The 27,198-nt window shown below is 47.6% G+C and overlaps 1 protein-coding gene and 1 non-coding gene across 14 annotated transcripts in view; one reads left to right on the top strand and one right to left on the bottom strand.

The window, feature by feature from the left end:
- Positions 1–27,198, top strand: part of OCLN (occludin) — a 49,187-nt gene that overhangs the window by 16,970 nt on the left and 5,019 nt on the right. For all 13 annotated transcript variants that reach the window (XM_070569940.1, XM_070569937.1, XM_070569944.1 and 10 more), the window contains 3 exons: positions 18,304–18,449; positions 23,121–23,336; positions 24,951–25,122. In XM_070569940.1, coding sequence (XP_070426041.1) covers positions 18,304–18,449; positions 23,121–23,336; positions 24,951–25,122 — 534 coding nt within the window. The remainder of the gene's footprint in view (positions 1–18,303; positions 18,450–23,120; positions 23,337–24,950; positions 25,123–27,198) is intronic.
- Positions 15,347–15,453, bottom strand: LOC139075442 (U6 spliceosomal RNA). The gene has a single exon (XR_011525804.1). It is a non-coding gene; the product is annotated as a U6 spliceosomal RNA (small nuclear RNA).

Here is a 27,198-nt window from a genome sequence, read left to right as displayed (position 1 = left end):
GCTGCAGAAACTGCCGTCACAGGTTTCTTTGAGCAGACTGATTTTCCAGAAAGGTTAGTTGAGGATCCAAACACTGGTTGCAGGGGAGGTTCTTTTGGCCAGCCGGAGTGGGGTGGAGCGGAGCGGGCTAAGGGCGGTGCTGCTGTCAGGTCAGGGGTAAAGACATTGGTCACCTTGAAGGCCCCTGTAGCTTCAAAAACATCTGATTTTTGAAGAAATCTAGAAATGTGGATGGATTTTTTTTTCTAGTTAAGGAGCAAAAACAATAGCATGGCAGTCTTCGGAACATTGGCAGGGGTGGTATGTGTGTGGCTGAGAGGGCGGTTGCTGCGTGCCTGCCCTCTGCTTGAAGCCTGCTCGCTCTTTTTTCCCCCTCATCGACGGTGAAGGTGTTTGGGAGTGTTTTCCTTCGACCTTGAGCCCCAGGCGAGGCCACCTGTGGATGGAACAGGACAATCTCTTGTGAACTATGAAGTCAGTGTTTCGCTGAGAGTTTCTGGGTGTGTTAGTTTTCATTGGCTGCTGGCTTTGTTTACTTAAGGTTTCGAGAGCCTAAAAAAAACTAACGCGGGAGAGCAGTGCCAGTGGCACCGGAGTCCCCGTGCACTTTGGCCTCTGGTCCGATTTTACTGTCGTGGAGGTTTAATCAGTTCTAGGTGCTCTTGATAATTTGACAGAAGGCAGCCAGAATAGCTTATGGAAATGATGGTGATGATGAAACCGAGGACTTCACTTTTAAAAAGGCATTATTTTTGTTCTGCTTCCTCCCCGCCGAAGCCGTGGGAATTTGCTCGCCAGCCTGTAGGCTGTGTGCTTCATAGTTTCTCTGTCGTAATAAACGTTTCGTCATGTGAAACTTAAAGACCCATCTGTTGAATAGCAGGTGTATGATTTTGAGCGGACTGTTTTATGCAGTTCTTAATCACTTGCAAATCCCTGATTTCTTTTTCCTTTCATTTCCCCAACTGAAATGCCTACGAAAGGCTGCAGTAAGCTCTTGGAGGCGGTTTTAGCCACAGGTGTTTTGCTTCTCCTTGGCTTCCCCCCCTCACCTGCCCAGCTTTGCTTTGCTGAACTCAGTACCACGTTCTCCTTTCCTCCGGTTGCTTCCAGGCCAGGGGCGGGCTGCTCCTCCACGTGCGCTCAGGCGCATCGCTGCCCCGTGGGGATGTTGGATGCTTGCCTGCAGGGCCTGACAGTGGGGTGGATTCCTGATTTTTCTTCCTTTTGGTCATTAGAAATTAATATCATAAAAATAACCTCCACTTAAGATAATGGAAGAGAATCTAGAGTTAATTACTTGTGCTAAGTGAGGATTCAACTTTGAATTCTAATTGTGGAGAACGAAGACCAGAAACTCCTCACATAGCTAACAGTGGATTGTTTGGGGGGAAAAGAAAAACTAAAGGAACAATTAATTAGCAGCTAAATATTAGTGTACTCTTCCCTAGACATGAGCATGGGTCTGGAGATTTGTTACCTTATTACATTTTACTGCCTTTTCTGGGTTTTTCATATCTTTAGGATCAGAAGGCTCAGAGCAGAGCTACTGGAAAGCTGAGCCTTCAGAGTTTAAGCAGTTCGGCCATTCTTTATTGTCGAGAGAACGTGCCGCTTTCTCGTGCCTCTCTGGACCCCAGCACAATGCTTTCTCTGGCTTCCCAGGGATTTTTAGGGCTGTTTTTTCCCTCCCCTTTCTGGATATCTTGTACTTTGTAAAATAAACAGGCCGTGTTTGCACAGCCTGTGGGTGTTAACCTGGCCCTTTGTATTCAGTCAAGTTTCTACTAACATTGTTGTATTTTAAATGTTTAAAGTTTCTTTTAATTAAATTTGCCAACTTTTATTTTTTTTCCTTTGTCCTCAGACCCCATATCTAATTGGTACTTTTTCTGAATTTAAAAAATATGTATATAATTATTTATCTGATAACTATAGAGAATTTTGAAAATATAGTGAAGTATAAACATAATTCTGCCCCTCGAGTTACCACTTTGGTGTAGTCTCTTTAATCCTTTTCCCTCCTATTTCTTATTCTAACTCAGAAGTATGGTTATATTCCCTATCAGTGTAAAGTTCTACCTTTTTTAATTTAAAATTATATTTAAGGGCTTTTATCACATCACTGAATATTCCTCATTTTTGATACTGTTAAAAAGTTTTATAGACGCGTAGTGTGTACCTGTAGACACACAGAGCCCAGTGCATTCAGTGCACTAGCTTAATGGTGTGGCTTGGTGAATTTTCACTCCGTGCCCGTGCATCCATCACCCGGATCAAGATGAGAACATTCCAGAGTCCAAGGTTTCCTCCCACCTCTTCTCACTCAGAACCCACCCCCCCCCCCCCCCCAGGGCAGTACCTCCTCTTTCTGTCACTCATTCAGTTTCACCTGCTCTTAAACTTCCTGTAAGTGGAACTCTGGACTCTGTGCTTCTGTGTACACGACGCAGTATCTGCAGGATTCCTTCGTGTGGTTGCATCTGTCGGTGTGAAACTGTGTTTTTATTTTCATATGTTTTGGCAAGATAAAAGCTTTCCTAATTACCGCTTTTTGAAAAGCCCCTGGTCAGGATTACACTGGAACAATTTTTCAGGAGACTCTCTCCCGCTCTCAAAGTCCTCTTCTTAGTTTTCTCTGGTTCCTTTCATTGGTTTTCTTTTGTGACGATAAAACCAATGAAAAATAGACTTCCTGCTTCTTTGCACAGAAGTTAGCCCACGGATCCCACCATTCTGCCCTTCGCCTGCCCGTGTCCCTCAGTGATCTGTGCGGTGTCTCCTAACTGCGTCGCAGCCTCTGCGTGTGGATGCCCGTGTCCCTCAGTGATCTGTGCGGTGTCTCCTAACTGCGTCGCAGCCTCTGCGTGTGGATGCACCGTGGTTCATGTCCCCAGTCCTCGTGGGTGGACACATTTGCTGTTTAATGTTACAAACAATGATCTGATTTTTAAAAACTTTGTATCTTTGTATAGGTGTCTGTCCACTCCCTCCTTCTTAGGCTAGGTTTCCCCTGGTAGCATTGCTGGTCACAGGGCATGTACCTGGGTAGACAGTGAGGAATTGCCCTTCATGGGAGATGTCCCCGTCAATACAGCCATCAGTGATGTGTGCAGTTCTGGCTCCACGCAGCTTTCTACTGACATTCCACTGTGGGGATGTTACGGCCACTCCCTATGGCGGCATATTAGGTTTTTTCCAGTTTTTGACTATTTTAAATAATGGCTTTTGTCTGTGGTTTGCAAGAAGGTCTTAATATAAAAGTAATACAAGTTTATTTTAACAAGATGCAAATAATGTAGAAAAAGGAAAGAAAAAAGGAAAAGTTCCCTATTGTCTCCCTCAGTTGCCCATTGGGGCCAATTAGTACCTTTTAACAGACAGGTTTATATCCTCTAGGCTTTTCCTATTCTTACGCAGTGACTTCATACATCCTAAGACCTTATTCACCCCGATGTAATTTTTCTGAAATTGGGTCCTTCTTACTGGTGTAGCCTGGATGTCTGCTCCCACCCCTGCACCCCACCTCAAACTCCATCCGTGTAGACAGTCACAGACACAGATTGGGCAGCAGAGGGGGTGTCAGAGTGCGGCCACAGCCCGGCTGCCTGGGTCCTAATCCAGCCGGCCGGTTGCTTGTGTGAGACAGGCGAGGTCTCATGTCTCTGCCTCCACTTCCCCATCCCTGAAACGCACCTGCCTGCTGGGGTTGTTAGAATAAGTAATATTTGACAAATAGTTAGAATGATGCCTGCACATGGTAAATAATGTGATGTCATTTTTAATAATTTGGTGTTTTTTAGACCAAGAAAAGGGATCATAAGGTACGTGTTTATTTGCAATTTGCTTTTTGAAAAACTCGCCTTGAGTGGTGAACATTTCTCAGGCTTGCTGCTTTTAGCAGCTGTTTGGTATATTACACAGTATGGATATACCGTGGCGCATTCCCCTGGTTATGGGCATTTTGGCTGCTTCCAGGGTTTTGCTGTTACAGATAACACTGCGGTGAACGTTCTCATGCATGATTTATGCTCTCTTGCTAGTATTGGTATAAGATGGATTTCTAGAAGTGGTCATCATGTGTGTGCATTTTAAATTTTGTTAGGTACTGGGCCAAATTGCCTTGTTTTTAAAGGCTGGCGGTTCCACTCACGGTGTATGAGCGTGGTCATCTCCCAGCATCTTCTCCCTGCCCTGGACCTTATCAGTCTTTAATTTTTGTCAATCCGATAAGTGGAAAATTGTGTTTCATTTTAACTTAAAAAATGTCGTGATGAAATGTGTCTGCATCTGCTATTTGTCTTCTTAAATCACTTGACTTTATAACATGGCTGAGTTTTATTCTGGATTGTTCATCCTGTTAGAGTTTTTCATATTATCAACAGTAACATTTTGTCATATGTTGCTGATGTTTCTTCCCACATTATTGTTGACCTTTCACCTTGTATGGATGTTTCTGTTTTTTAGGTACTTACATTTCCCATCCATTTCTTTATGGCTTCTCTCTTTCTTCCTGTGGCTCCTCAAAGGTCTTCCACACCCTGCTTCAAGGTTTCAATAACAGTCTTCTATAGTTTCTTCTGTATTCCAAAGTTTTATTTTAGTTTTTACCCTGTGTTGACTAAATATGTGCCGAGGGTTGAGGTAAACATATCTGTCAGTTTAATGATACTTTTTCTCATCCTTGATGGTGTAAAGTTCCTGTCTCATGTTGCTTGATTTTATAATTGTTCAATTTAGACCTTTAGACTCCTAGGAGCTTTTAAAAACAGCTTTAGTAAGGTATAATTTGTATATCGTAAAGTTCACCCATTGTAAGTGTACAACTAAATGATTTCTAGTAAACTTTTAGTGTTGTGTAGCTGTCACCTCAATCAAGTAGTTTTTTTTTTTTTAAGATTTTATTTTTCTTTTTCCTCCCCAAATCCCCCCGGTACATAGTTGTATATTTTTAGTTGTGAGTCCTTCTAGCTGTGGCATGTGGGACGCCGCCTCAACATGGCCTAATGAGTGGTGCCATGTCTGTGCCCAGCATCCGAACCAGCCACCCCTGGGCTGCTGAAGCGGAGCGCACAAACTTAACCACTCGGCCCTGGGGCCACCCCGGCCCCAACAATCCAGCAGTTTATATAAACTTTTTATTTTAGAATAGTTTTAAAGATTTTATTTTTCCTTTGTCTCCCCAAAGCCCCCCAGTTCATAGTTGTGTATTTTTAGTTGTGGGTCCTTCTACTTGTGGCATGTGGGATGCTGCCTCAGTGTGGCCTAACGAGTGGTGCCATGTCCACGCCCGGGATCCAAACCGGTGAAACCCTGGGCCACCACAGCAGAGTGCATGAACCCAACCACTCGGCCACGGGGCCAGCCCCAATTTTAGAATAGTTTTAGATTTACAGAAAAGTTGCAAAGATAGTACAAAGAGCTCCCATCTGCCCTACACCCAGTTTTCCCTGTAGTTACCACCTTACTATATGTTACTGTATGGTGCATTTGTGACAACCCATGAACCAATACTGGTACCTAATTACTAAAGCCCATACTTCATTCCGACTGGGAAACTTATTTTTTGTTGTAGTATGAGATGAGATCTCATTTAATTTTGTTCCCAGATGGTCAGCTAGTCATCCTGAAGTTTAATCTTCTTAAATTTTACGTTTTTGGTGAAAGTCAAGTCTTTTGGTTATTCTTCCTCAGTGAACCCATTCTGACCGGAATAATTATGTAAAAAGTTAGTAAGTCATTTTCCTACGGTAAGTATATGGTAATTTTTGAAAATGGAGAAAATTGATGTTGAATTTAACTTTGCTGTTATGTAAACAGAAAGCATCTTTTATTCACTTGCCTAGGGTCTCGCAGCAGGTGACAAAGTCGGGGCTAGAACCTGAATTGGGTATTTCCATGCCAACATGCTCTTAGGGAAAACCTTCGTAATTACTGTTTCCTCTTATATTTTTTAATTGGAGTGCAGGTGCACAGAAATAGATTAATCCCGATTCTTGGTCCATTGGTCTCTTTGGTCTGTTCGTAGCCTGCCTGTTGTATTTTTATTGATTTCACAGTGAACACCCGCCGTCCCACCCACAAATTACAGTCCTGAGTCTCAGTCCCTTGCTCTGTGTTTTCGCTCTCCCAGCCACCTGCTTCCACCTGCTCCCAGGTGACCTGTCCCCAGGTGCCTTCCCCACCTCAGTTAGAAAGACCAGGCTCGTTCCATGTCCCAGTGTCTTGGCTGTGTGACTGAAGTGTGTCGCGGTGCTGGGCATTGACTCAGGGTTCCCTTCTGGTCAGAGTAGGGACCCTCTGATGTTCTCAGCTGAGCGCAGCCCCCTCCCCCCCCCCCCCCCCCCCCCACTACTCTGAGTCACGTTTCTACACACAGGCCGGAAAAGCAGGCACTGCAGTGTGCACTGCTGTGGGCAGGGAGACCCTCTGGTCGGTTCAGCGTGGAGAAGTAGCCTGATGGGATTGGTCGCCCCTTTCTCCTGCTCTCGGTGTGTGACGCTGGCTTTCCCGCTGTCTAGGGGCAGCAGTGTGTTAGGGAGTGCAGTCCAGGGTTTGGACTCTAGCTTCTCTGCTTTCGTTGTGACTCCAGGCCCATCAGTCCTGCTCTTTTTACCCAGTGCATACGTCAGGGACGTCTGGTCTGGAGACGATGCCTGGTAGAGGGCAACAGCACTAGTCCCTGCTGCTCTGGGTCCGCGTCCTGATCCTGCACTCTTTGGCAAACACGTGAACCTCTGAACCTCAGGTTCTCGGTCCATGAAATGGGCCGTGTTATTTTGTCTGAGGACAGTGGAAGGAAGACAGCTGACTAGACAGAGGAGAGGGAACTTAGATGTTCCATGAATTAGAGTTCTCCTGGTTACAGTTGACAGAAACAGAACTTAGCACAGGTGAAAAGAGGAAATTATTTTGTAAGAATTTTGATAATGACTCGTGAAACCCTAGAAAGAGTTGACACAACTTAGCCACAGAGGACACGGGAGTGGTGTGGATGAGGAACAGCTGAAATTGGGGACTTCCAGGCCGTTAGGATTTGCTTTCTCATCTTGACTTCTCTCTGCCTGGGTCGGCTTCACTTTCTCTCCGAGAAGACGGGCAGAAAGCTATTAGTGCTTCATCGAAGAGCGGCCTGGGGAGGGGCCTGGACTGAGTCAGCTTGGGGCAGGTGACCCAGGGGCAGGGCCCTCCTCACATAATAGGGCACATGGCAGTCCCCACAGGTACGAGTGGCACGGGGAGAGGGTGTCTAGAGAGAGGGTGCCCTGCAGACAATATGTACACATGAATTAATTGTAATTGCCCACTTGTTTTTGATGTCTGTGGTCACCTGACCGGGTTTAAATTGAAAGTGCAATTTGAATAGCTTAGGATGAGTTTCTGAGCAGCTTCAGATGGTCTCACCCAGGCCCCCAGGCCTCTGCTGGCGCCTCCCATGGAGGGCACCGTGCTGCTCCGATCTCTTTCTGCCCCTGCACTAGCTGGACCTCTTACAAGGCAGGCGACCGTCGTCAGAGGAGCTGTGTCCTGCAGGCACACTGAGCATGCCGGTGCTGGGCCCGTTCGGCCATGGGAGCCAGAGCTGAGGTTGGAGGGACCAGCGCCCATTCATCCATGAAGATGAGTATTTCATGTTAATCTTTGCATTCAGATCTTCCTTACCCACCTGGATTTTCAGAAAGTCATAAATAAAAATATCAAGATATACATACTCATTCTCTCTAGAGTAAATACTTAGAACTGGGACCTGCCTTTAGAAAAGCCCACGCCTACGGTAAACATTGAGAGCTGATTGTGCAACATGCCTGAGATTGGTTTTTATTGATACCTGCGGTTTTCTGGTGAAACAGTGACTGGCAGTTAAGAACCTCCGTTTCAGGAGCTCCTGCGAATAAATGTTGATTTGGCTTTGGTAAAGTAAAAGAAAGCAGAGTCTGGGACTGGTATGGGACCCCAGGGGGAGGCCCTCCCGTCACGTCACTGAACTGACGTGGAAGCTGAAGGCCAGCCGGGTGGACACGTGCTCACCTGGCTGTGGCCCCGTGTGACTGACAAATCGGGACCAGAGAGTGTGGCTCTGATTTCTCAGGACTCTTTTCATTGAGCTGGTCAGGCCGACCTGGGATTGGGCTTCATGGTTTAGTAATTTTGGCAGCAAGGCTAAAAAAAATCACAATAAAAGAAAGAAAGGCAGGAAGCACCGTTTTCTGAGTGGCCCTTCTAGGCCGCCACTGTATGCATTATCATCGTCCCCACTGCAACCTTCCAGGGCGGGGCCTCAAGGAGAAGCCGAGGTTTGCAGAGAGCTACACAGCCCCACAAGGATTATATTTGTCTTAGAATTTGTGGTTTTTGGTGCGTTTTTTCCTCTGAGCCTCAATTTTCTTTGCCAGTAGAATTGGGGAAAATAGCACTGAGTAAAACTAGCAGACTGAGATGAGATGACGTATGTGGAAAGTGCCTGTCCACCTGCACATCAGCCACCCGTTCTCAACGGGTGGTTTCTGTGAATCTCCTGTCTGCACCTTTTCTCGTTGTGCCTCATCACGTGGTTTATATCAGGAGTAGGAATAGACTCAGGAAAGAACATGCCATAAACTCATTTCTCCATTGTTACCAAGAAATAAATGAAATTTGTTAAACAGGATCCTGTTTTTTTTTTTTTTTTTTTAAGATTTTATTTTTTCTTTTTCTCCCCAAATCCCCCCAGTACATAGTTGTGTATTGTAGTTGCGGGTCCCTCTGGTTGTGGCATGTGGGATGCCATCTCAGCATGGCCTGATGAGCAGTGCCATGTCCGTGCCCAGGATCCAAACTGGTGAAACCCTGGGCCACCAAAGCAGAGCGCGCGAACTTAGCCACTCGGCCACCGGCCCCAGGATCCTGTTTTTAAGTAGGACAAAAAGCTGTTTGTTATCTAGGTAGTTTTATCTCTAGAAGTTTCTCAGGCTTTGACGTTGTGATGCAGCGTTCATGTAGCGTCATTCCCAGCATCCACCTGTCAAGGCAGGAGCTGGAGAAGGTGAGCGCGGGGCATGGAGAGGGGCGAGGTCCCCGACTGCACAGCTTGGACCCTGTGCTTTGGGGTCGGCCTTGGGAAGCATTTGGTTTCCTTGGACTCCAAGGTGGTTTTGTCTGTTCATTTAATAGGTTTCTTGTGTGTAAATAGAGAAATTAAAGGTCCGTCTACAGATATGCTGATGCTGTAACGGGTTGAAGAGTTTAGGCCAGGGCCAGTGCATAATTTATTAACGCCCAGTAAGTTTCGGCTAGAGCAGTAGTTGTTAGCATTTGCACGTTTGCCCTGATGAGAGTATAAATACATTCAGTGTTGGTGCAGTATAACTTAATCTTCCTCTTACTTGTAAGCTTGCTACAAGGTACGGCAAGAACAGGTGCTTTTCTGAAGGGTGTGGGCAGACTCTGCGTATCATCTCCCTGCACACAGGAGGGAGTGACAGGGATGTGGGCAGGTGACTGACACAGGGCAGTGGTGGTAGTCAGTGTCAGACATCTGAACAAACTTGAATAGCTTTTTTATTTTCAACCAGGACAAGCATTCTTTAATGCAGAAACAGTCCTGTGGGCCACTGACTTTTGGTACAGTAGGCTGTCACCCTGGGAAAGATTTCGCTGTTGTCTGTGGCCTCAGATAACAAATGGACAAAATGGAACAAAAGTGGAAGTGCCCTGTCCATCTACTGACTTTGGAACCCACCAGCGTGGAGTTCGGAAGACCCCGTCTGTCCCGGCACCACTGTGTGTGAAGCAGGTGGGTGGACGGGCCCGGGCGTCCTAGAGAGCCGGTCCTGAGAGTTGTGACAGAAGGCGAGGAAGGAGGTGGAATGGGTGCTGGAGCTGCTGAGTGCCTTTGTGGGATTCCGAGATTTCCAGCACTGAATAGAATGATCTAAGTTGACCGTAGGCATAGTGGTCTAAACGGGCAGGTGTCTGTGACGTGGAGGAAAGCTGTGTCCTCTCCGTGGTTCTCAGACCTCAGCAAGTATCGGAACCCCTGCAGGACTGGCTAACAGCTTGCTGGGCCCTCCCCAGGTTTTTCATTCAGTGGGTCTGGAATGGGGCCTGAAAATGTGCATTCCTAACACATTCCCAGGCAGTGTTGATCCTGCTGGTGTGGGATCCACACGTGGAGAACCACTTTTCTGTGGAGCCGGGCTGCCGCCATAGCTGCCGCTGGAACAGTGTGGGCCCAGCGAGCGATTGGGTTAAGGCGTGTGCTGATGAAAATAACCCTTAACCAATCTAGAAATGAACATTGGGGTGAGTTTATTATGAGCCAGGTCCCAGGACTAGCTTAGCTCGGAGCCTTCCTTCCCCAAGGAAAGAAGGGCACCAAAGAAGTGGGGTGTACAGAGTGATTATATACCATCTTAGAACAAAGAGCCTACATCACATGTGATAGGAAGGTCCCTTTTACCACAGTCATGAGATTGCCTAGCCGGCGCAGCACAGCTATTCACACAGCAGGTGGCAGGTCTGCTGTCTCGAGCTGGGGGGCTCACAGGGTCAGCACAGCAATCAATTCCTAGCCTAGAGAGAGATGCTCATGCTTAAGGAGATGCCCATGTCGGGGAAGTTGCATCTTTCTTTTAAGGGCATTTGTTCTTGTCTTTGGGACATAGCAAATGCTTAAAGCAGACATACAATGTGTGCTCAATGGCCATGGCAGACCCTATTGGGAAAAAACAAGGTTAGGCCAAATTGGGTTTACACGAAATGGCTTCCTCTTATACACCAGTATCCTATTGCTTGCCCTTTGTTTGTCACATGCATATAGCTTTTTCCAGGGCACAGCCAACTTAGAAAAGGAGACCGCTGTGCAGGGGGCGCAGTAGACTGAAGGGGATCTGGAGCCCCAGGTGGGGTGACCCACCAGGCTCTGGGATTGAGGCACTGTGCCCTGTGCTCTCCTGTTCGGGCTGCTGGCGCAAGGTGCAGGAGGATTACCAGACAGTCTGCACGAGGGTTTCCACTTCTAGAGCCAGGGGGCCGTGAATGCGGTCACTCACCGAGTGTGAGGTTTCTACGTGCGCGCGCGCGCACACATACAGACACACACACGCGCAGAGCTGGAACAACTGTGGACTCAGAGCTTCATCTTTGCTGCTGTATGTCAGTATTTCCCTCTGGGTGGGGGACATTGCGCCTGCTGAGTCCTCAGTGCATCCGATCGACATCATTAGTCAGACCTCCTCAAACCTGGTCCACGATCTCTTCACTGGTAAGATTGCTATGTCTGGGAGTGCCTGCCTTCCAGCCACCAAAGGCGGAGAAAAGTCTGAGGGAACTCTCCAGGCGCAGCGTTGAGGCTCTTGTTGGGGGAGCGTCTGTGGGTGTAAAATGTCAGAAAACGGGAAAAACGAGCTGGACCACTGACTGTTCTCAGAACCTGTGGAGGGGTGGGGGCACGTGGCCTCAGGTGGCGCTGAGACGAAGGTGCTCGTTTCTCTGATATCTGATGTCTTCCTCCACCCTGATGACGAGCAGGAAAAGCCCTGGTTTCCCTCTGAGCGGGTCCTACACTCTGACTTAGACGGCGGCACCTGGGGACTGCAGCTCCTAGTGCCAGCAATTCTGTGTCAGAAGCTGCTCTGACAACGTTACTCCAACCCCAACCAGCAAATAAAACTCTTCCGGACAGATCGCTAGGGTGTGACAACGACGAGTTAGGCGGTGAGAATGGTCCCTTTGTTGCAGGGAATGGTTGGTATCCAGACAATGTGGCTACCTGGAGCCGTATTTAAATTTAAATTTCTGTATTTAAATTTCTGTACCAGAAAGAGTTGGGCTTTGGGGTCAGGTGCACCAGAGTTCAAATCTTCCTCTGCCTCGGCACCTCCTGTGGGACCTTGAACAATTTAATTTAACCTTAGAGACTCAGTAACCTTGTCTGAAAACACAGATAATCAGGTCTCGCTGGGCCGCGGTGAGGAACAGACAAGGTCAGGTTTTGCCTGGCACGTGATGGAAACGCCACAGATGACCCCCTGTCCTTCTTGGAGGAGGATGACTTCCGTCACGCTGCAACCCCTGTGGATGCTGGTCTCGCCTGACTCTCCCGTGTTGTGTGAACTGGGAAGGGAGCAGGCCAAAAAGGAAAATGGGGAGTGGCCATCATGGGCTTTTTTGCTCGTACTAATCCAGATGACACATGAAGTGGATTCGCATGGAGGGAGGTGTTCTCCGCAGATGTTGTTTTGGGGGAGAGAAGGTTCTCTTTCAAAGTGAGCTAAATGGTTCTTGACCTTTCCATTCCATCTCTGACTTACCCAGCCAGGTGGGGAGGCTGCTCAGGTGCCAGGGGCGCTCGCATAGATTGTGTGGACCCCTCCTGGTCCCCGGAGAGGAAGGCCAGAGGGTTTGCCAGAGAGCTGCTCTTTGCTGTCTTCCGTTTGGCCCCAGGAACTGGGGTGTTGGCACTGATTCTCCCAGGAGTGTTGGGTGTTATTTGTTACAAAGATTCTTTTCACAAGTGACATAACCAGAACACTTCTAATGAGTATAATTAAATTTTGAATCGAAGTTTGTCCTCCTCATGATTACCTCTTGTGAAAATCTTTTGAAAGGGTTTCACTTGGGTTTCTCTCATTTTGACGTTTCAGAAGCACTTCAGTTCTTTCCCAGCTGGAGTACGGATCTTAGGAGCAGTTCCTGTGTCTCGCCCTGAATGGATCATTCATATTCCTTAAACCCGGTCTGAGTGTTGTCCTTCTTGAGCTTACTCTCAGGAGTGAGTCCCAGCCATTCTTTGGTTTGGCTAAGTGTATTTTTCTCAGCACGGCTGTCTTTCCGTCTGCAGTCTTGGGTCTTTCCTTCTATGACGTCTGCCCCTGGCGTGGAAGTGGCTCCTCACGCAGCTCCCAGTTAGGAGAGGCCGGTGGACCCGGGGCGTGGATTTCTGGGCCAGCAGGGCCTCCCCTCACGGGGTCCCCTCCGCACGGAAGGCTGAGGGTGATGCGGGGTCGGTGAGCCAAGGAGTCGAAAGAAAGATTTCTTAGACTCTTAAGATCTGGCGGTAGTGCTCTTTTATTTAGAGAATAGTGTGGAATAGCATGGGGACAGGACCCATGGGCAGTCAGAGCTTCTGCTGCCGCCGCTTCTGCTGCCCCCGCTGGCATGGGGACAGGACCCATGGGCAGGCAGAGCTGGTGCGTGGGGACAGGACCCACGGGCGGTCAGAGCTCCTGCTGCTGCCCCCGCTGGCATGGGGACAGGACCCATGGGCAGGCAGAGCCGCTGCGTGGGGACAGGACCCATGGGCGGTCAGAGCTCCTGCTGCTGCCCCCGCTGGCATGGGGACAGGACCCATGGGCAGGCAGAGCTGGTGCGTGGGGACAGGACCCACGGGCGGTCAGAGCTCCTGCTGCTGCCCCCGCTGGCATGGGGACAGGACCCATGGGCAGGCAGAGCTGGTGCGTGGGGACAGGACCCACGGGCGGTCAGAGCTCCTGCTGCTGCCCCCGCTGGCATGGGGACAGGACCCACGGGCAGTCAGAGCTCCTGCTGCTGCCCCGAGTTGAGGGTTAGGGCTAATTTTATAAGGCATGGGTACGTGACTTATTTTTACTGGAAAAAGAAAAGATGATGTGAAAAGTCGTTAAATGATTTCAGTGCAGATGGGGTCTGGTTATTGTGCGGTCATATAACTTTAGATACGAATCTGGCCATATAGATCGGCATGCAGGTGAGGATGCCCCGGGCTTCTCTCCCTGGGGCAGCCCTAATTCATACCATAAAAAAAGTCCACTGGGTCATATAGTTTGGCATGTAGGCCAGGTCACCTTGGGCTTCTCTAGCTGGGGTGGCCTTAATCCACATCACGGGGAGCCCTGCTCAGCCCCCAGCCCGAGGCTCCCTGCTTCACAGCAGCAGTTCTCGTTGTGGGAATGACCGCCTCTTGGCCTGCTCTCGCCCCTCCTCTCAGCCTGCTCTTGCCCCTCAGGACTTACTAGGTGACTAATCTGCCTTGATTTGTGTTTTCACTCTTTCTGCCCCGAATTTCTTAGGGCTATTCTCCAGTTGTTTGAGAAAAATTGCTCGCTGTTTGCTGTTGAGAATTAAGCTAAGTTTTTCTCAGGTTCTAAATCTTTAAAAATTTACTATAGTTACTAAAATGGTGGGGTTTTTTATTGTCTAAAGAGCTTTAGCTAGGCCACTGAGTTTTTGTGGGCTGGGGATCCTGTCAGGAATAACAGTGAAGCTGAAATCCCCTTTCTGGTACCAGGAGGCTCAGGCTGAGGACCACTCCTCATATGAATGACTGATGCCGGGTCCCTCTGCTGGCCCCTCCTCTGTGAATGACTGATGCGGGTCCCCTGACCGGCCCCTCCTCTGTGAATGACTGATGCGGGTCCCCTAACCGGCCCCTCCTCTATGAATGATTGATGCCGGGTCCCCCCGCCGGCCCCTCCTCTATGAATGACTGATGCCGGGTCCCCCCGCCGGCCCCTCCTCTATGAATGATTGATGCCGGGTCCCCCCACTGGCCCCTCCTTGTATGAATGACTGATGCCAGGTCCCCCCGCTGAACCCTCTATGAATGACTGATGCCAGGTCCCCCCGCCAGGCCCTCCTCGTGTGAATGACTGATGCTGGGTCGTCCCCACCCACCACCACCAGGGCCCTCCTCTATGAATGACTGATTCCAGGCCTCCCCCCATGCCCCTCCTCTGTGAATGACTGATGCTGGGTGTCCCCTGCTGGCCCCTCCTCCTGCTGTCCTGAGAGCAGCAGGTCTCCACTCACTTTGCATTGGTACCGTGAGAAAAAGTGCTATTTTAGCTTCTTTCAGGGAAGGTGAGGCATAGAAAAGAAAAAAAAAATGACCTTACTCCTCCTTGTTTTACAGATCTTTTTGCCTCTGCCCCTAGACTCCTACGCTCCTTTTAAGGACAAAGGCTGTTGCCTTTTTTTTTGAGTTCATATTAGTTTACATCAATGTGAGATTTCAGTTGTACGTTATTTCTTGACTGTCACCATCTAGGTGCTCCCCTTCAACCCCTGTGCCTCCCCCACCCCCCTGCCCCTGGTAACCACTGAACTGTTTTCTTTGTCCGTGGGTTTGTTCATATTCCACATATGAGTGAGATCATCTGGTGTTTGTCTTTCTCAGTCTGGCTTATTTCGCTTACCATAATTCCCTCCAGGTCCTTCCATGTTTTTGCAAATGGGACGAGTTTGTCTTTTTTTATGGCTGAGTAGTATTCCATTGTGTATATGTATGCCACATGTTTGTCCAGTCATCAGTCAGTGGGCACTTGGATTGCCTCCATGTCTTGCACAGGCTGCTTCTTGTTCATCTTTGAGTCTGGCTGGGGATTTTTTTTTAAATATGGAACAAGTCACATTTGCATGCCATCCTTGTGCAGGCGCCATGCTAATAATTAATCTCTGGATTGTTCCAATTTTAGTGTATGTTCCGCCAAAGCAAGCTCTGCCTTGGAATTCATTGTGCATGTGTGTAAAAAAACATTTAAGTCCTGAAAGACGTGTGCTGGCAGGTGGAGTTAGTGGTCAGGCTAGTCCGCTTCCGCCAGCCCTGAGAGATGAAGGTCAGATCTGCTCCTTTGACGAGGTGTTTGGATACACAAGATGCAGAAGTGGAACAGTGGTCAGTGAGGGCACCTTGACGTAGCACGCTCTGGGCTCGTGGTTTGTGCCGGATGCTGTGCTGGGCTGTTGGGACCCAAAGAGGAAGGGAGGAGATGGCCCAGGGCCAGGCTTTCCCCTGAGCCCTGTCCGTAAATCCCACGTTACCACTGACGGGTGTAGGTCCTTGGGAAAGGACCTGTCCAGCTCCCTGAGCCATAGCTTCCTCATCTGGAAAGGAAGTCACAGTGTTTACCTGGAGGGTTGTGCCTAAGTGATCTACCAGTCCAGCGTTTGGCGCTGTAAGTGGGGAGACAGTGGAGGCCTTAAGATCAGTGCACTGCCCACAGACGGTCGAGGCGTGGGAGCAAGCCCTTGTATGTGCCTGAACAGCTGACCGCCGAGCTCCAGTGGGAGGCCTGTGTGCACAGGTGCTGGGGAGAGAGGCGGACAGACAGGGGCCTCGCCCAGCAGGGACCTGTGGGGCCTCCAGCAGAGGGTGGCACAACCACTACTTGGTACTGAGTCAAGACTCCTGAAGCCTTATTAAGGATTAGCTGGAACTACAGGGAACAGGACATTCCATTACAGCAGTAAGGAGTCTCTACAAGGACACCCAGACACCTCTTTTGTAGGGTTTTGGTTCCCAGTTTGCCAGAGTCAGTAGGAACTTCTGCTAATGGTGCCAAGAGGAGAAAGTCTGGAGGAGAGTTAAGTGGGTTTTTATGAAAGGAAGTCTTTTAAACTCTGATGAAGTCTGAATAAGAATAGGGCTTTGGCTCAGCGAGCATTTTCCTATGAAGCTTAGTGATGGGGTCAAGTCTGAGGAATTCAGTGGGAGCCCAGAGTGGCCCCACCCGGCCCCAGTGGGGAACCTCAGCACACTCCTGCAGCCCACCCACTGCTTCCCCAGCTGCTGCCAAACCCCACTCAGCAGGAAACCATTCCATTCCTTTCTGACTCACAGGAACACGAAACAATCAAGAAGGCCTCTACGTACTTCAAGAGGCGGGTGCATAAATACGTTCTGGAATGTGGTACTGTGGTGATAGGAAGGGAGCAGGCACGTTTAATGCTTAACGGAAAACAGGATACCAGGAAATTGACGGCTAAGTAGATGTTGTGCCTTCCTCTTCAGAAGCGTGTGTGTTCCAGGGAAATGCACTGCCTGGGTGCTGAACCTAATCAAGGGTTTATAACAGCAAAGTAACCCAGTTAGGTGTCTGCTGTCACCTTCAATACTTGTAAAAATTCTTTGTTTATATCTAGTGGCTTTGATTCCAGAATCCAGCCTCTTCTGAGCCTCCTGTGTTCATAGAGCCACTGAGCTAAATGTGACCCTGGGCATCTCATTTAATTGTCAGAACAACTTCATGAAGTTGGTAGTTTGCCCACTTCTTGCCCATGAGAGACTAGGGTTTCTAGAACTGGTCGTCGGCGGACCTGGAGAGGCCGGGGGTCTGATGCCACTGTTCTCATTACTAGGTGAAGCAGGCCCACCCTCCCTACTGTTGAAAGAAAAGTTGCTCTTTTTCACAGAAATAATTTGTGGAGTTATTGTTAATTTTTTCCTGCACCTTAATAATTGTTTTTTTAAAGATTTTATTTTTTCCTTTTTCTCCCCAAGCCCCCTGGTACACAGTTGTATATTCTTCGTTGTGGGTCCTTCTAGCTGTGGCATGTGGGACGCTGCCTGAACGTGGTTTGATGAGCAGTGCCATGTCCGCGCCCAGGATTCGAACCGACGAAACACTGGGCCGCCTGCAGCGGAGCGCGCGAACTTAACCACTCGGCCACGGGGCCAGCCCCTACTGCACCTCAATTCTGTTCCTTTACTTTGAAATAACTCCATGATGTATCTGAGTTTGGCAGTTATTTTTTTTTATCTATCAATTGGAGAGTAATGCGTAATGATGTAAAGATGTTTAGGAGAAATTTAAAGAGTGTTGGATCTACCGCATGAAATCTGACAGACTGTGTGGGAAATCTCACTGGCTGTGCTTCTCTTTACATTTTTCTCGAAAAGGTTCTGGGGGAAAGCTTTCATGTTAACAAGGCACAGTCTCTAAGGCGTATTATTTCTTCTGCATCAGGATGGAATGGGAAGGAAAAGTAGAGTCCATGATGTGACGGTTGTGTCGGCTGTTGACGGTGGAGCCGTTAGAAAAACGCAGCTCTCATTAAAGAATTACAGCAGAAATCAGTCTGAGTTCCTTAAATTCCTCTGTGGTTGTAACCGTCCATATTTAGGGTGAATGGAGTGAGGAGATCCAGCGTCCGTTGTCCTAGATTAGTGGTATTCTAAGTGTGGCGCCCTCACAGCAGCATGAGCACTACCTTAGAATTTGTTACCGAGCCCAGGTGAGGCGAGATGAGTCTTCCTGCCGAGGGGTGGAGCAGTTGCCATGGATGTTGCTCCATCCAGTCCCATCAGGATGAGAACCAGGTAACCGGGATGTTTTCCTCCTTGTAACTCACTCTGGATTGTTAAACTGACAGCACCGTTTTTGCGTTTGTAAAAATACTGATTGACTGTTAACACTGATAGTAGTAACAGGACAATCATTACAGGTTAATAGTAGTTAATAAGCCCAAGAAATGTTAGATAATTTTTATGTGATGTGTTTCTTCCATTTCTTTGTCCTTTGAATGACAGGCTAAATAACGACTGTCTGTCTCGGGCTGTTTCTTCAGGTTAAGAACGTGTCTGCAGGCTCCCAGGACATGCCTCCTCCCCCTTCTGACTACGTGGAGCGAGTGGACAGCCCCGCGGCCTACTCCTCCAACGGGAAAGTCAATGACAAGCGCTCGTACCCAGAGTCTTCCTATAAATCGACCCCGTAAGTAGCACCTTCCTCTTCTGACAGAATGAGTCTGAGATATGAATATTTGCACGTTTACACATCGGTTGCTGTTTTGTGCCGTGCACCTTGCACACAGGCTGGAGACTGGCCTTTGTCTTGCAGGTGGAGGCCTGGGGCTACTTGGAAGATGGGGAGGGCGGGGTCTTCTTCCCCTTCGAGTGCTGCTGTTCTCTGCTGACCTAATAGAGAAAGGGCGGGTCCCTTCGCTCCAGGAAGGTGGCTCTGTCCTCTGTCTCATGTTGAAGTTCAGGTGAAGGGATGACATTACTGACTGAGCACAGAGCTAAGTGTGGTTCTCAGTCTTTCCTTTTACTCTAATTATTAGGTCTCATCAGTAGAAGGGGGAAATCACTCATTGATCAACCCCTACCCACACACGTTTTTATTAGACTTGAAGACTTCATTTGAATCCAGAAACTCTTGAGATCTCATTTGCTGTGCATACATCTGGGGGCATGAAACTGAAAAAGCCTCTAGGTTTTGTTTTAGATGCTGTGTAAACGCCTCACTGGGAGTTTCTGGCCCAGAGGAGGTGCCATTACAGTTACTGAAGTGGATCCCCAGTGAGGGTTAATTTAACCTAACGCGAGCTCTACTTCAGCCTGATGACTAGTGAGAGAAGCACGTTGGAGAGAATGTTAAGGATTGCATGTAATTTTTGCCTACGAATGATAAGCTAGTGTTCCTGTGTATAATTCTGGAACTCCAAATTCCTTTGTAGACCAAAAAAATAGACTTCCCTTTGGCAGGTTTGATTGTTCTAAGTCAAAGGTGTATCTGCTGAAAAACTTCTTCTTTCTTCAAAGTTCTGTCTCGATCCCCCGCCTCCATTTAGTGGGCCTGGTTATGCAGAGAGCCACTCTGCGTGCACAGCGGTGTGGGCGCCTGGGACCCATAGGATGGCGCCAGCGGCTGAGTTAGTTATGGAATCGGTTTGAGGATAGTAGGTTTTAGTATTACCCTGGAATGGAATTTGGAAACAGACTTTTTGTTTCTGTCCAGTGGGTAAACTGTAAACTTACTTCGTTAGTCCCAGGTTGATGCACACTTTTCCCCAATGTTCTGTTACTACCAACCACCACAGGGAATAAACGTGTCACTTGGCACACATGTGAATCTATCTGGAGGGAATATGCTAACAGGAGACTTGCTGGGCTGAAGGAAATTTTGATAGATGTTTCGTTTTGTGTTTCATTTTGGTAGCTGTGGTCAAATTGTCCTCCATACGGGTTGTCCCAGTTTCTACTCCCCACCTGCACTCCTGAACTTGGGAAGTCTGGAAAACGCACATGTGGTGCTCAGTTTTAGAACCAGAAGAAGGGGAGGATGGGGTGGTGCTGAGGGATACGAATGCGACAGTATCTCCCATGGCACCTGACACATGCAGGCTGGTGGACTCCGGGGTATAGTAGAAATTGTCACGTTATGTGCAGCAGGGGACCGAGTGCTGTGGGGTTCAGAGTACATCCAGCTGGACCCGGCGGGATGCCCACTAATTGTAGCCTGGCTTTCCTCGAGCCCCGTGGCCCACGAGCACCTCTCCTCCTTGTATTGCAGTGGATAGAGAGGAATTAGAAGGGGAGCGTTGTGTCTGAGGGCCACGTTAAACAGGAGGGACCTCAGGACTAGGATTTTTCCCCCAAAGCGTAGCATCCCTTCAATAACAAGCACTAATCTTGAGTCTACAGCTCAATGAGTTTTCACATCTGTGAATGCCGAGTAACCACCTCCAACCGAGAGAGACATTCATGCTGCCCAGAGGTCCTCTTGTGCCCTTTTTCTGTTGGTCCCCACATCCCCCATGACTGTGATGATGCCTGTCAGCATCTGTTAGTTTAGCTTCTTATTGGAGGTGTTGTAAATGGAATCGTATGGTAATTACTCTCATGTCTGCCTCCTTTGCTCATCACAGTGTCCTATACCTTAGAATTTCAAGACAGACAGAATTCATCCTGGATTAGGAGACGGGAGAATTTAGCTAAAGATGGTTGCTTCTCCACCCCTTCTAAGTGAATGTAGGAAGCCCTATCAGGTGCACTCTCTACTATCCTGTCTACACCCAGGGTGAATTAACCTTTGTAAATCAAGGAAGCTGAATGTTGGCTGGCACCTTAGCGTGCCAAATGAGACTATTGTTCAGTTCCAGTAAATAGGCTGTAAGATAACGTGTTGGAACTGTTACACAAATCACAGGAATTCACTGGTTCACATAAGGCCCAGGGATGGCCTGACTTCAGGTGTGGTGTGATCCAGGGGCTCAGACCATATCAGGACTCTTATTGCTGCACTGGATTTCTTCTCAGTAGAGCTTCTGCTATAGCAGGGTGGTCGTCCACGTTTCCCACGCTGTGCTCATCTTCCAGCCCAGAGTTCAGAAAGTAGAATTTCCTTTCTCAAAGCTTACATATCAGATCTATTGGAAAGATTCTGATTGGCCCTTTTTGGGTCATTGTCATCCCCGAGACCAGGAAGATGGAATTCTATGGTTGGCAAGGCTTGGCTGTTCCCCCCAAGTAATGGTGGCAGTTCTGAAATGCCACACACGTAGTGGCCATCATTCTGACGGTCAGACACTGATGTTGGTCAAACATTGTTTCTCTTCCCTCACCTATACTGGGTGTCGTGGGAAAAGAGGATTGTTGTGAATGTGTCTTCAGTTCAGGAATTACATTGAACACCTGCCGTGTGCACGGCAGTGAGCCGGGTGTCCTGGGGTGCCCTGTCCATGTTCTCATGGAGGATGCTGTCGGATGGGGGCCGAGGAAAGCCCACAGTTACTGCCCTCAGAGTCAGGGCGAGACAGGAGTGGCAGAGGGTAAAACCAGTGAACAAAACGGAAGAAATTCAAAAGCTACAAGAGGGCCTGGACCTTCCGGACCTGGGAGCTGGAGTCAGAGACTGAGGAGATAGACGCTGGTTGCCTCTTGTGGGGTGGGCGGATTTTGACCTAATAGGACTTGTAGCTGAAAGTAGGTTTGAAAATGATTGGGAGCGCGCATATTCCCACACTCAGGTTTGTGCATGCTCCCCTTCCCGGGCATGTGGGTTTCACTTTCATGCTGTGTCAGGTCTGTTACCGTCCAGTGTCTCAAAGGTGCAGGAAGATGGGAGGCGGGAACCTGCGGGGGACGATTTCTAGCATCAGTCTCGAACACAAGGGTGGGCCGTGTCTTTCCCCTCTGCCCCCGCCCCATGAACCCCCTGCATTCTGAAGGTTTGTTTGCCACCTCAGGGCGAGAAGCATAGGACCGCGCGGTTTGGGCAGAGTGTCTAGGAACTTGCTAATCATTGACTCAGGGAGAAGGTCACGGTCTCCCTTTTTTAGAAGCAGCATTAACAGCACCCTGTGCCACGTTGACCTGAATAAATTTAGAAAGAAGAAATAAATACCACCGCCCCCAAACTACATGCACATCCTAAAGCTTTAGGAGTGTACAAGAAATTAACAAGTGTGATTAAAATCTAAGACTTTGACAACACCGAGCATCAAGCACTTCTGCATCATCTAGGAGATGGTGAACCTTGTAGTCAGAGCTCAAGATATGGCTCCTATAAGTTGAAAGCAATAAGGTGAGGAAGATGGGCCCTGAGCTAACCTCTGTGCCCATCTTCCTCTATTTTGTACCGGATGCTGCTACAGCACGGCTTGATGAGCGCTGTGTAGGTCTGAACCTAGGAACTGGGCCGCTGAAGCGGAGTGCGAAAACTAAACCACTACACCACCGGGCCGGCCCCTTCAGATGTTTTTAATAGTTGATTTGAATATGAGGCTGCCTTCGGGAGGTCTCAGCGCTTTCTCTGTGTTCTTTCATTTCATTTCTCATCCTTCTCCAGCTCTGCTACTGGGGAAGGATAAGCTTTGCATTCCTGTTACTCAGAGTATACAGTCAACACAGCTTTCGGTGTTTTAGTTCACGTTAGACTTTGTTTGCATGCTTGTGGCAGAAACGTTATATGCACTTAAAAATCTGATGCAATATTCATTAGTTGCATTAGAAAAATAAGTGTAATTCTTTTCCATTCCATTAATTCTACATGGCTTCAGGATTAACATAGCAATTTTAAAAAGAAGTCTTAATGGGCTCTTTAATCTATTACGATATAAAGCTTTTTAGTTTTTTGGGATTCTGTTTTCTTTAGCTAAAACTTTTTGGTTTTTTTAGTTTTTCAAGATTGTATCTTGAAAAGAGACTTGCTATGTAGGAGTCTAGTATTACAAAGAGCTTATCTCTGAGAGTCAGCTTTGAAAGGTAGGTATGTGTGTGCGTTCCTCCTCTCCACACAGCATTCCATGGAACTGGAAGAACCTGTCTGAAAGACTCGCGGTCATTATTTTCCTGCCAGCCTTTTGTGGAGTTAGCCTCTGGCGCAGGGCCGCTCAGCACCTCTTCCAGATCAGCCCAGACTTCCTAAAGTGAGATGTTAGGTCCATTTCACTTAGAAGGCTTACACATGCTCCCCTTCTGGGGGAACCTTAAAGCGCCCCGTGTGCATCAGAGGATCTGCTCCCTGTCGCGCTGCAAACCGCTCGGGTGCGCGCATCTCCGTGTGGGCGCCTCCGTGCTCATGTCACTCCTCTGATTGCAATGCCCTGGGCAGGTGCTGTGGTGTACCCAGATCACTGAGAAACGGTCTCTGTTTTATTAGGGTGCCTGAAGTGGTTCAGGAGCTTCCACTGACTTCAGCTGTGGACGACGTCAGGCAGCCTCGGTACAGCAGCAGTGGTAACTTTGAGACGCCTTCAAAGAGGGCGCTCACAAAGGGAAGAGCCGGAAAGTCAAAGAGACCAGAGCAGGACCACTACGAAACCGACTACACGACCGGCGGCGAGTCATGCGACGAGCTGGAGGAGGACTGGGTCAGGTACGCGTGCCCTGCCTGCCGGAGCGCCTAGCGTGAGCCAGCCAGGTCTGGGAGCTGCTCCTCCTAAACTGGGGTGGGTGCTATGACTTCATTTTTAGCGGGCAGGACTGGAGACAGTTTTTGTTAGGTTTTTCCATTAGTACGCTTTCATAATAAAGAGTGACGTGGAGGGATGTGTTTGGCTGTCACCCCGTCTTAAAAACACATCCACCGTCCCCCACGTAGCCGATAAGCCTCACCAGAGCCCTTACTTTACCAGCAGTCACCTGAGAAAGATCTTTGCTGTAAATAAGATGCACGTGTAGAGGACCTTTGTTTACCGATGATCATATCCCCAGAGCAGGGCTGTGGCCCTCCTTGGGCGTTCACTTGTCAGTTAAGCTTTCACGATGAGACCAGAGATTCTTTTAAAAGTTTAATCCAAAGGACTTAGGCAAACAGCTTTGTAAACAACTGAGTTGATCCATGTTCAGCCACGGTGGTGGTATTGTGAGTCCATCACTACCACTATACTCATGTCTGACGTGCAGCCTCCTTGTGCGCAAGTCTTCTGAGGAACGGGACACAACTCAGAACGTTTGTGGCATGAATGGTGGTTCATCACAGTATTGCTTCTCGAGGAGGCGGGAGGGGGTGGCACATGGAGCTCAAAGTCCGTGCTCGCTGCTGGTTCTCTTACCTCGCCTTCTCCTCCTCCCCCGAGAGTTTTTGGCCAAGTTCAGGCATCTGTCTGTAAACTGTTTGCCTAACTTGTATCGTGGGAGATTTAAAGGAAAACTTTCAGGAATCCTGAATTCTTGTTTCCCTTTTGAGCAAATCATTTAAGTTCTCTCCTCTGTAAAATGAAGATGTTAGACTGACTTAGATCTAAAATTTGAGTTCTGTATTGCTATGAAGTTCGTTAGTCCTGTGAAACAATTCAGAGTATTTTGTCAGTGGATTATGGGTTAATAGTGTCACCTCCACATGGAAAGAGTAGCTGGAATGTTGAGAGATACAAGTGAGACAGAATTTCAGGGTTTTTTCCATAGTTTAATGCATTGCCAGGTTATTTTTACAGTGAGCATGCATTTTTATACAAGTGAATTTTAGTGTCTACCATTATAATCAAAGGACTGAAAATAGCTATTTCCACTTAGGAAAAACAAGATGAAGACCAAAAATACCCAAACAGTCTGAAAACTGTAGGTGGTAGCAGAAGAGCCAGCCGCCAGTCAGCTGCTCTGTCGCTGCAGTGATAAAAACATACTTTGTGTCCAGAATTCCAGTTTTAAGACTTAAACGTAAATATTCCTTTACCATATGATGTTGTATGTTCAGAATAAATGAGTTCCTATGACTTGAATCTTAAATTTCATAAATGGTTTTCAACTTTATTTCTAAACATTATGGAGGCATAGTTTTTTTAAAAAAACATGAGCAGTGATGTATATAGTGTCATCGTTCTTAAGAGAACTTGTGTGCATCCCGCCCTCGTGCGCCCATCAGCAGCAAAAAGAAGACAAGAGAATGTCATTCTCACTTTTCACCAGCTTTGTTATCTTTGAGGAGGACACACTGGATTTTATGTCTGCTGGGGATATATAAGGAGTCATTTTCTCACTCAATTTTTAGGGAATATCCACCTATCACTTCAGATCAACAAAGACAGCTCTACAAGAGAAGTTTTGACACTGGCCTGCAGGAGTACAAGAGCTTACAAGCTGAGCTCGATGAGGTCAACAGAGAGCTCTCTCGTCTGGATAAAGAACTGGACGACTACAGAGAAGAAAGCGCAGAGTACATGGTAAATTCACACTTGACGATTATCGATGACGTGTAATCTTACTCCACTCTATGGAGATACAGTATCCTTTATGCTAATGTCGATACAAATTTGCTGGTAATTATCAGACTGTAATTTCATTGAAGAATAATTGAAATTGAGTCTTGGATGAAAGTCTTTCCAAATTGAAGGGTGCTGATGTAATTAACAATTCCAAAGCAATAGTCTATGTACAGACATCCCTTCCTCTTTAAAAGAAAACAGCTATATTACTTTTTCTATTTGTAAACACAGTTCATTCTTTCTATAAAAAATTGGGATAATACAGAATTGCATACAGGAAAATAAATTGCCTTAAATTCTGCCACCTAGTTGTCACCAAAATATTAGTTGTTAAGCTGTCCCGTCCATGCAAGACTGGACACACACGGTCTTCTACACTGAATCATCTTGTGTTTTATTGTTATCCTTCCTACTCTTTTACTCCATGATAGTTTTTTTTCCCTCGATCACCTGTTGAGGTAGTATTTATCTAGGTAAAGTTACTCTTTTATTTTTTTTAATTTTTTTATTGGTGAGGAAGATTGGCCCTGAGCTAACATCTGTGCCACTCTCCCTTTATTTTGTTTTTCTGTATGTGGGACGCTGCCACAGCATGCCTTGATGAGCAGTGTGCAGGTTTCCTCTCGGGATCCAAACCTGCGAACCCCAGGCTGCTGAAGCAGAGTGCGCGAGCGTAACCGCTACACCACCGGGCCAGCCCCTACTCTTTTCTTCTTAATCCCTCTTTCCATGCTGCACTCCTTGGAAGGCAGTCGCTGTGCATGGATGGCACTTAAGGAGTGGGGAGTTATGCTCCAGCTCTTTAAAGGCACTGGACCTGCACAGATTGTTTGGAATTTTTCTGCATGGGAAATTTGTCACTTCCTGCCATGTGTTTATCTATTTATTTAGTCCGTCTTTTACATCAGTATGGACTCATGGTATCTGTTTTATACTGTGGCGTATAATCAACACCACTTTATGTTGTTGCTCGAATTGTTACAGCTTTGACTGTTGGGAACGCTTTCAGTTGCCTCCTGTGTTGTAGCCCCATCATTGTGGGGGGTTTTCTTTTTCAGTACTTCCTGGCACTGCTTATATCCTGCTTTTTTTACTCAACAATAGTTTGTTTTCAATTCACATGAATGAAAAGATCTACTTACTGAAAGAATATTTTTATAGCTACACAATTTTCGTTCCTATGGCTGTGCCATAATTTCCTTGAAGTTCCATTTATAGAGGGTGACTCTGAGGTGGTCTTCCCCCAGCACACACACGCACACCTGCCCCAGTAACACCCTGGGAGCCTCCTTATCTCTGTACTCTTGGCTGCTTATCTAGCCAGAACGTGAAGTATCTGAGTCAGAGATGATGTACATTTAAAGTTTTGTTGCAAAACTGCCCCCCAGAAAGATTATGCCAGCTGCATTCCTGCTGGCTATGCTCTTGAGGGCCCATTTGACCCACAGCTCACTAACTTTTTGTGCCTGAAAAATGACTGCCTTGTGTCTTAGATATTAGTAATTAAACTTTTTTCATCACTTCATATTGATTTTACTAAAACCCTTTGCCATTTTTTTTTTTAAAGGCTGAGTTGTTTGTTTTTGTTTTTTGCTGGGGAAAATTGGCCCTGAGCTGACATCTGTTGCCCATTCCCCCTCCCCTTTTTTTTCTCCCCAAAGCCCCAGCACACACCTGTATATTGTAGTTGTAGGTCCTTCTAGTTCTTCTGTGTGGGACGCTGCCACAGCATGGCCTAACAAGTGGTGTGTGGGTCTGCACCCGGATTTTGAACCGGCAAACCCCGGACCACCAAAGTGAGTGCATGAACCTAACCACTTGTCCACAGGGCTGGCCCCCCGCTTTGCCATTTTTAATTGAGGTGATCTGCTTTTCAGTTTTGCAGTATTTGCTTTCTATATAGTCTGTCTTCTCTCATGGCTTCTGTGTGGCGTCATCATAAACCTTCTCAACTCAGTGAACGTTTGTTGATCGTGATTGTGTCCCTGATGATGTGGAAATGCTGAGGTTAGAAACATAAATAAATCCGTCTCT

This window comes from Equus przewalskii, chromosome 13 (genome assembly GCF_037783145.1).
Source record: "Equus przewalskii isolate Varuska chromosome 13, EquPr2, whole genome shotgun sequence".
NCBI classification, from domain to species: Eukaryota; Metazoa; Chordata; class Mammalia; order Perissodactyla; family Equidae; genus Equus; species Equus przewalskii.
Note: the sequence above shows the minus strand (reverse complement) of the source record. Positions and strands in the feature narration are given on the sequence as shown.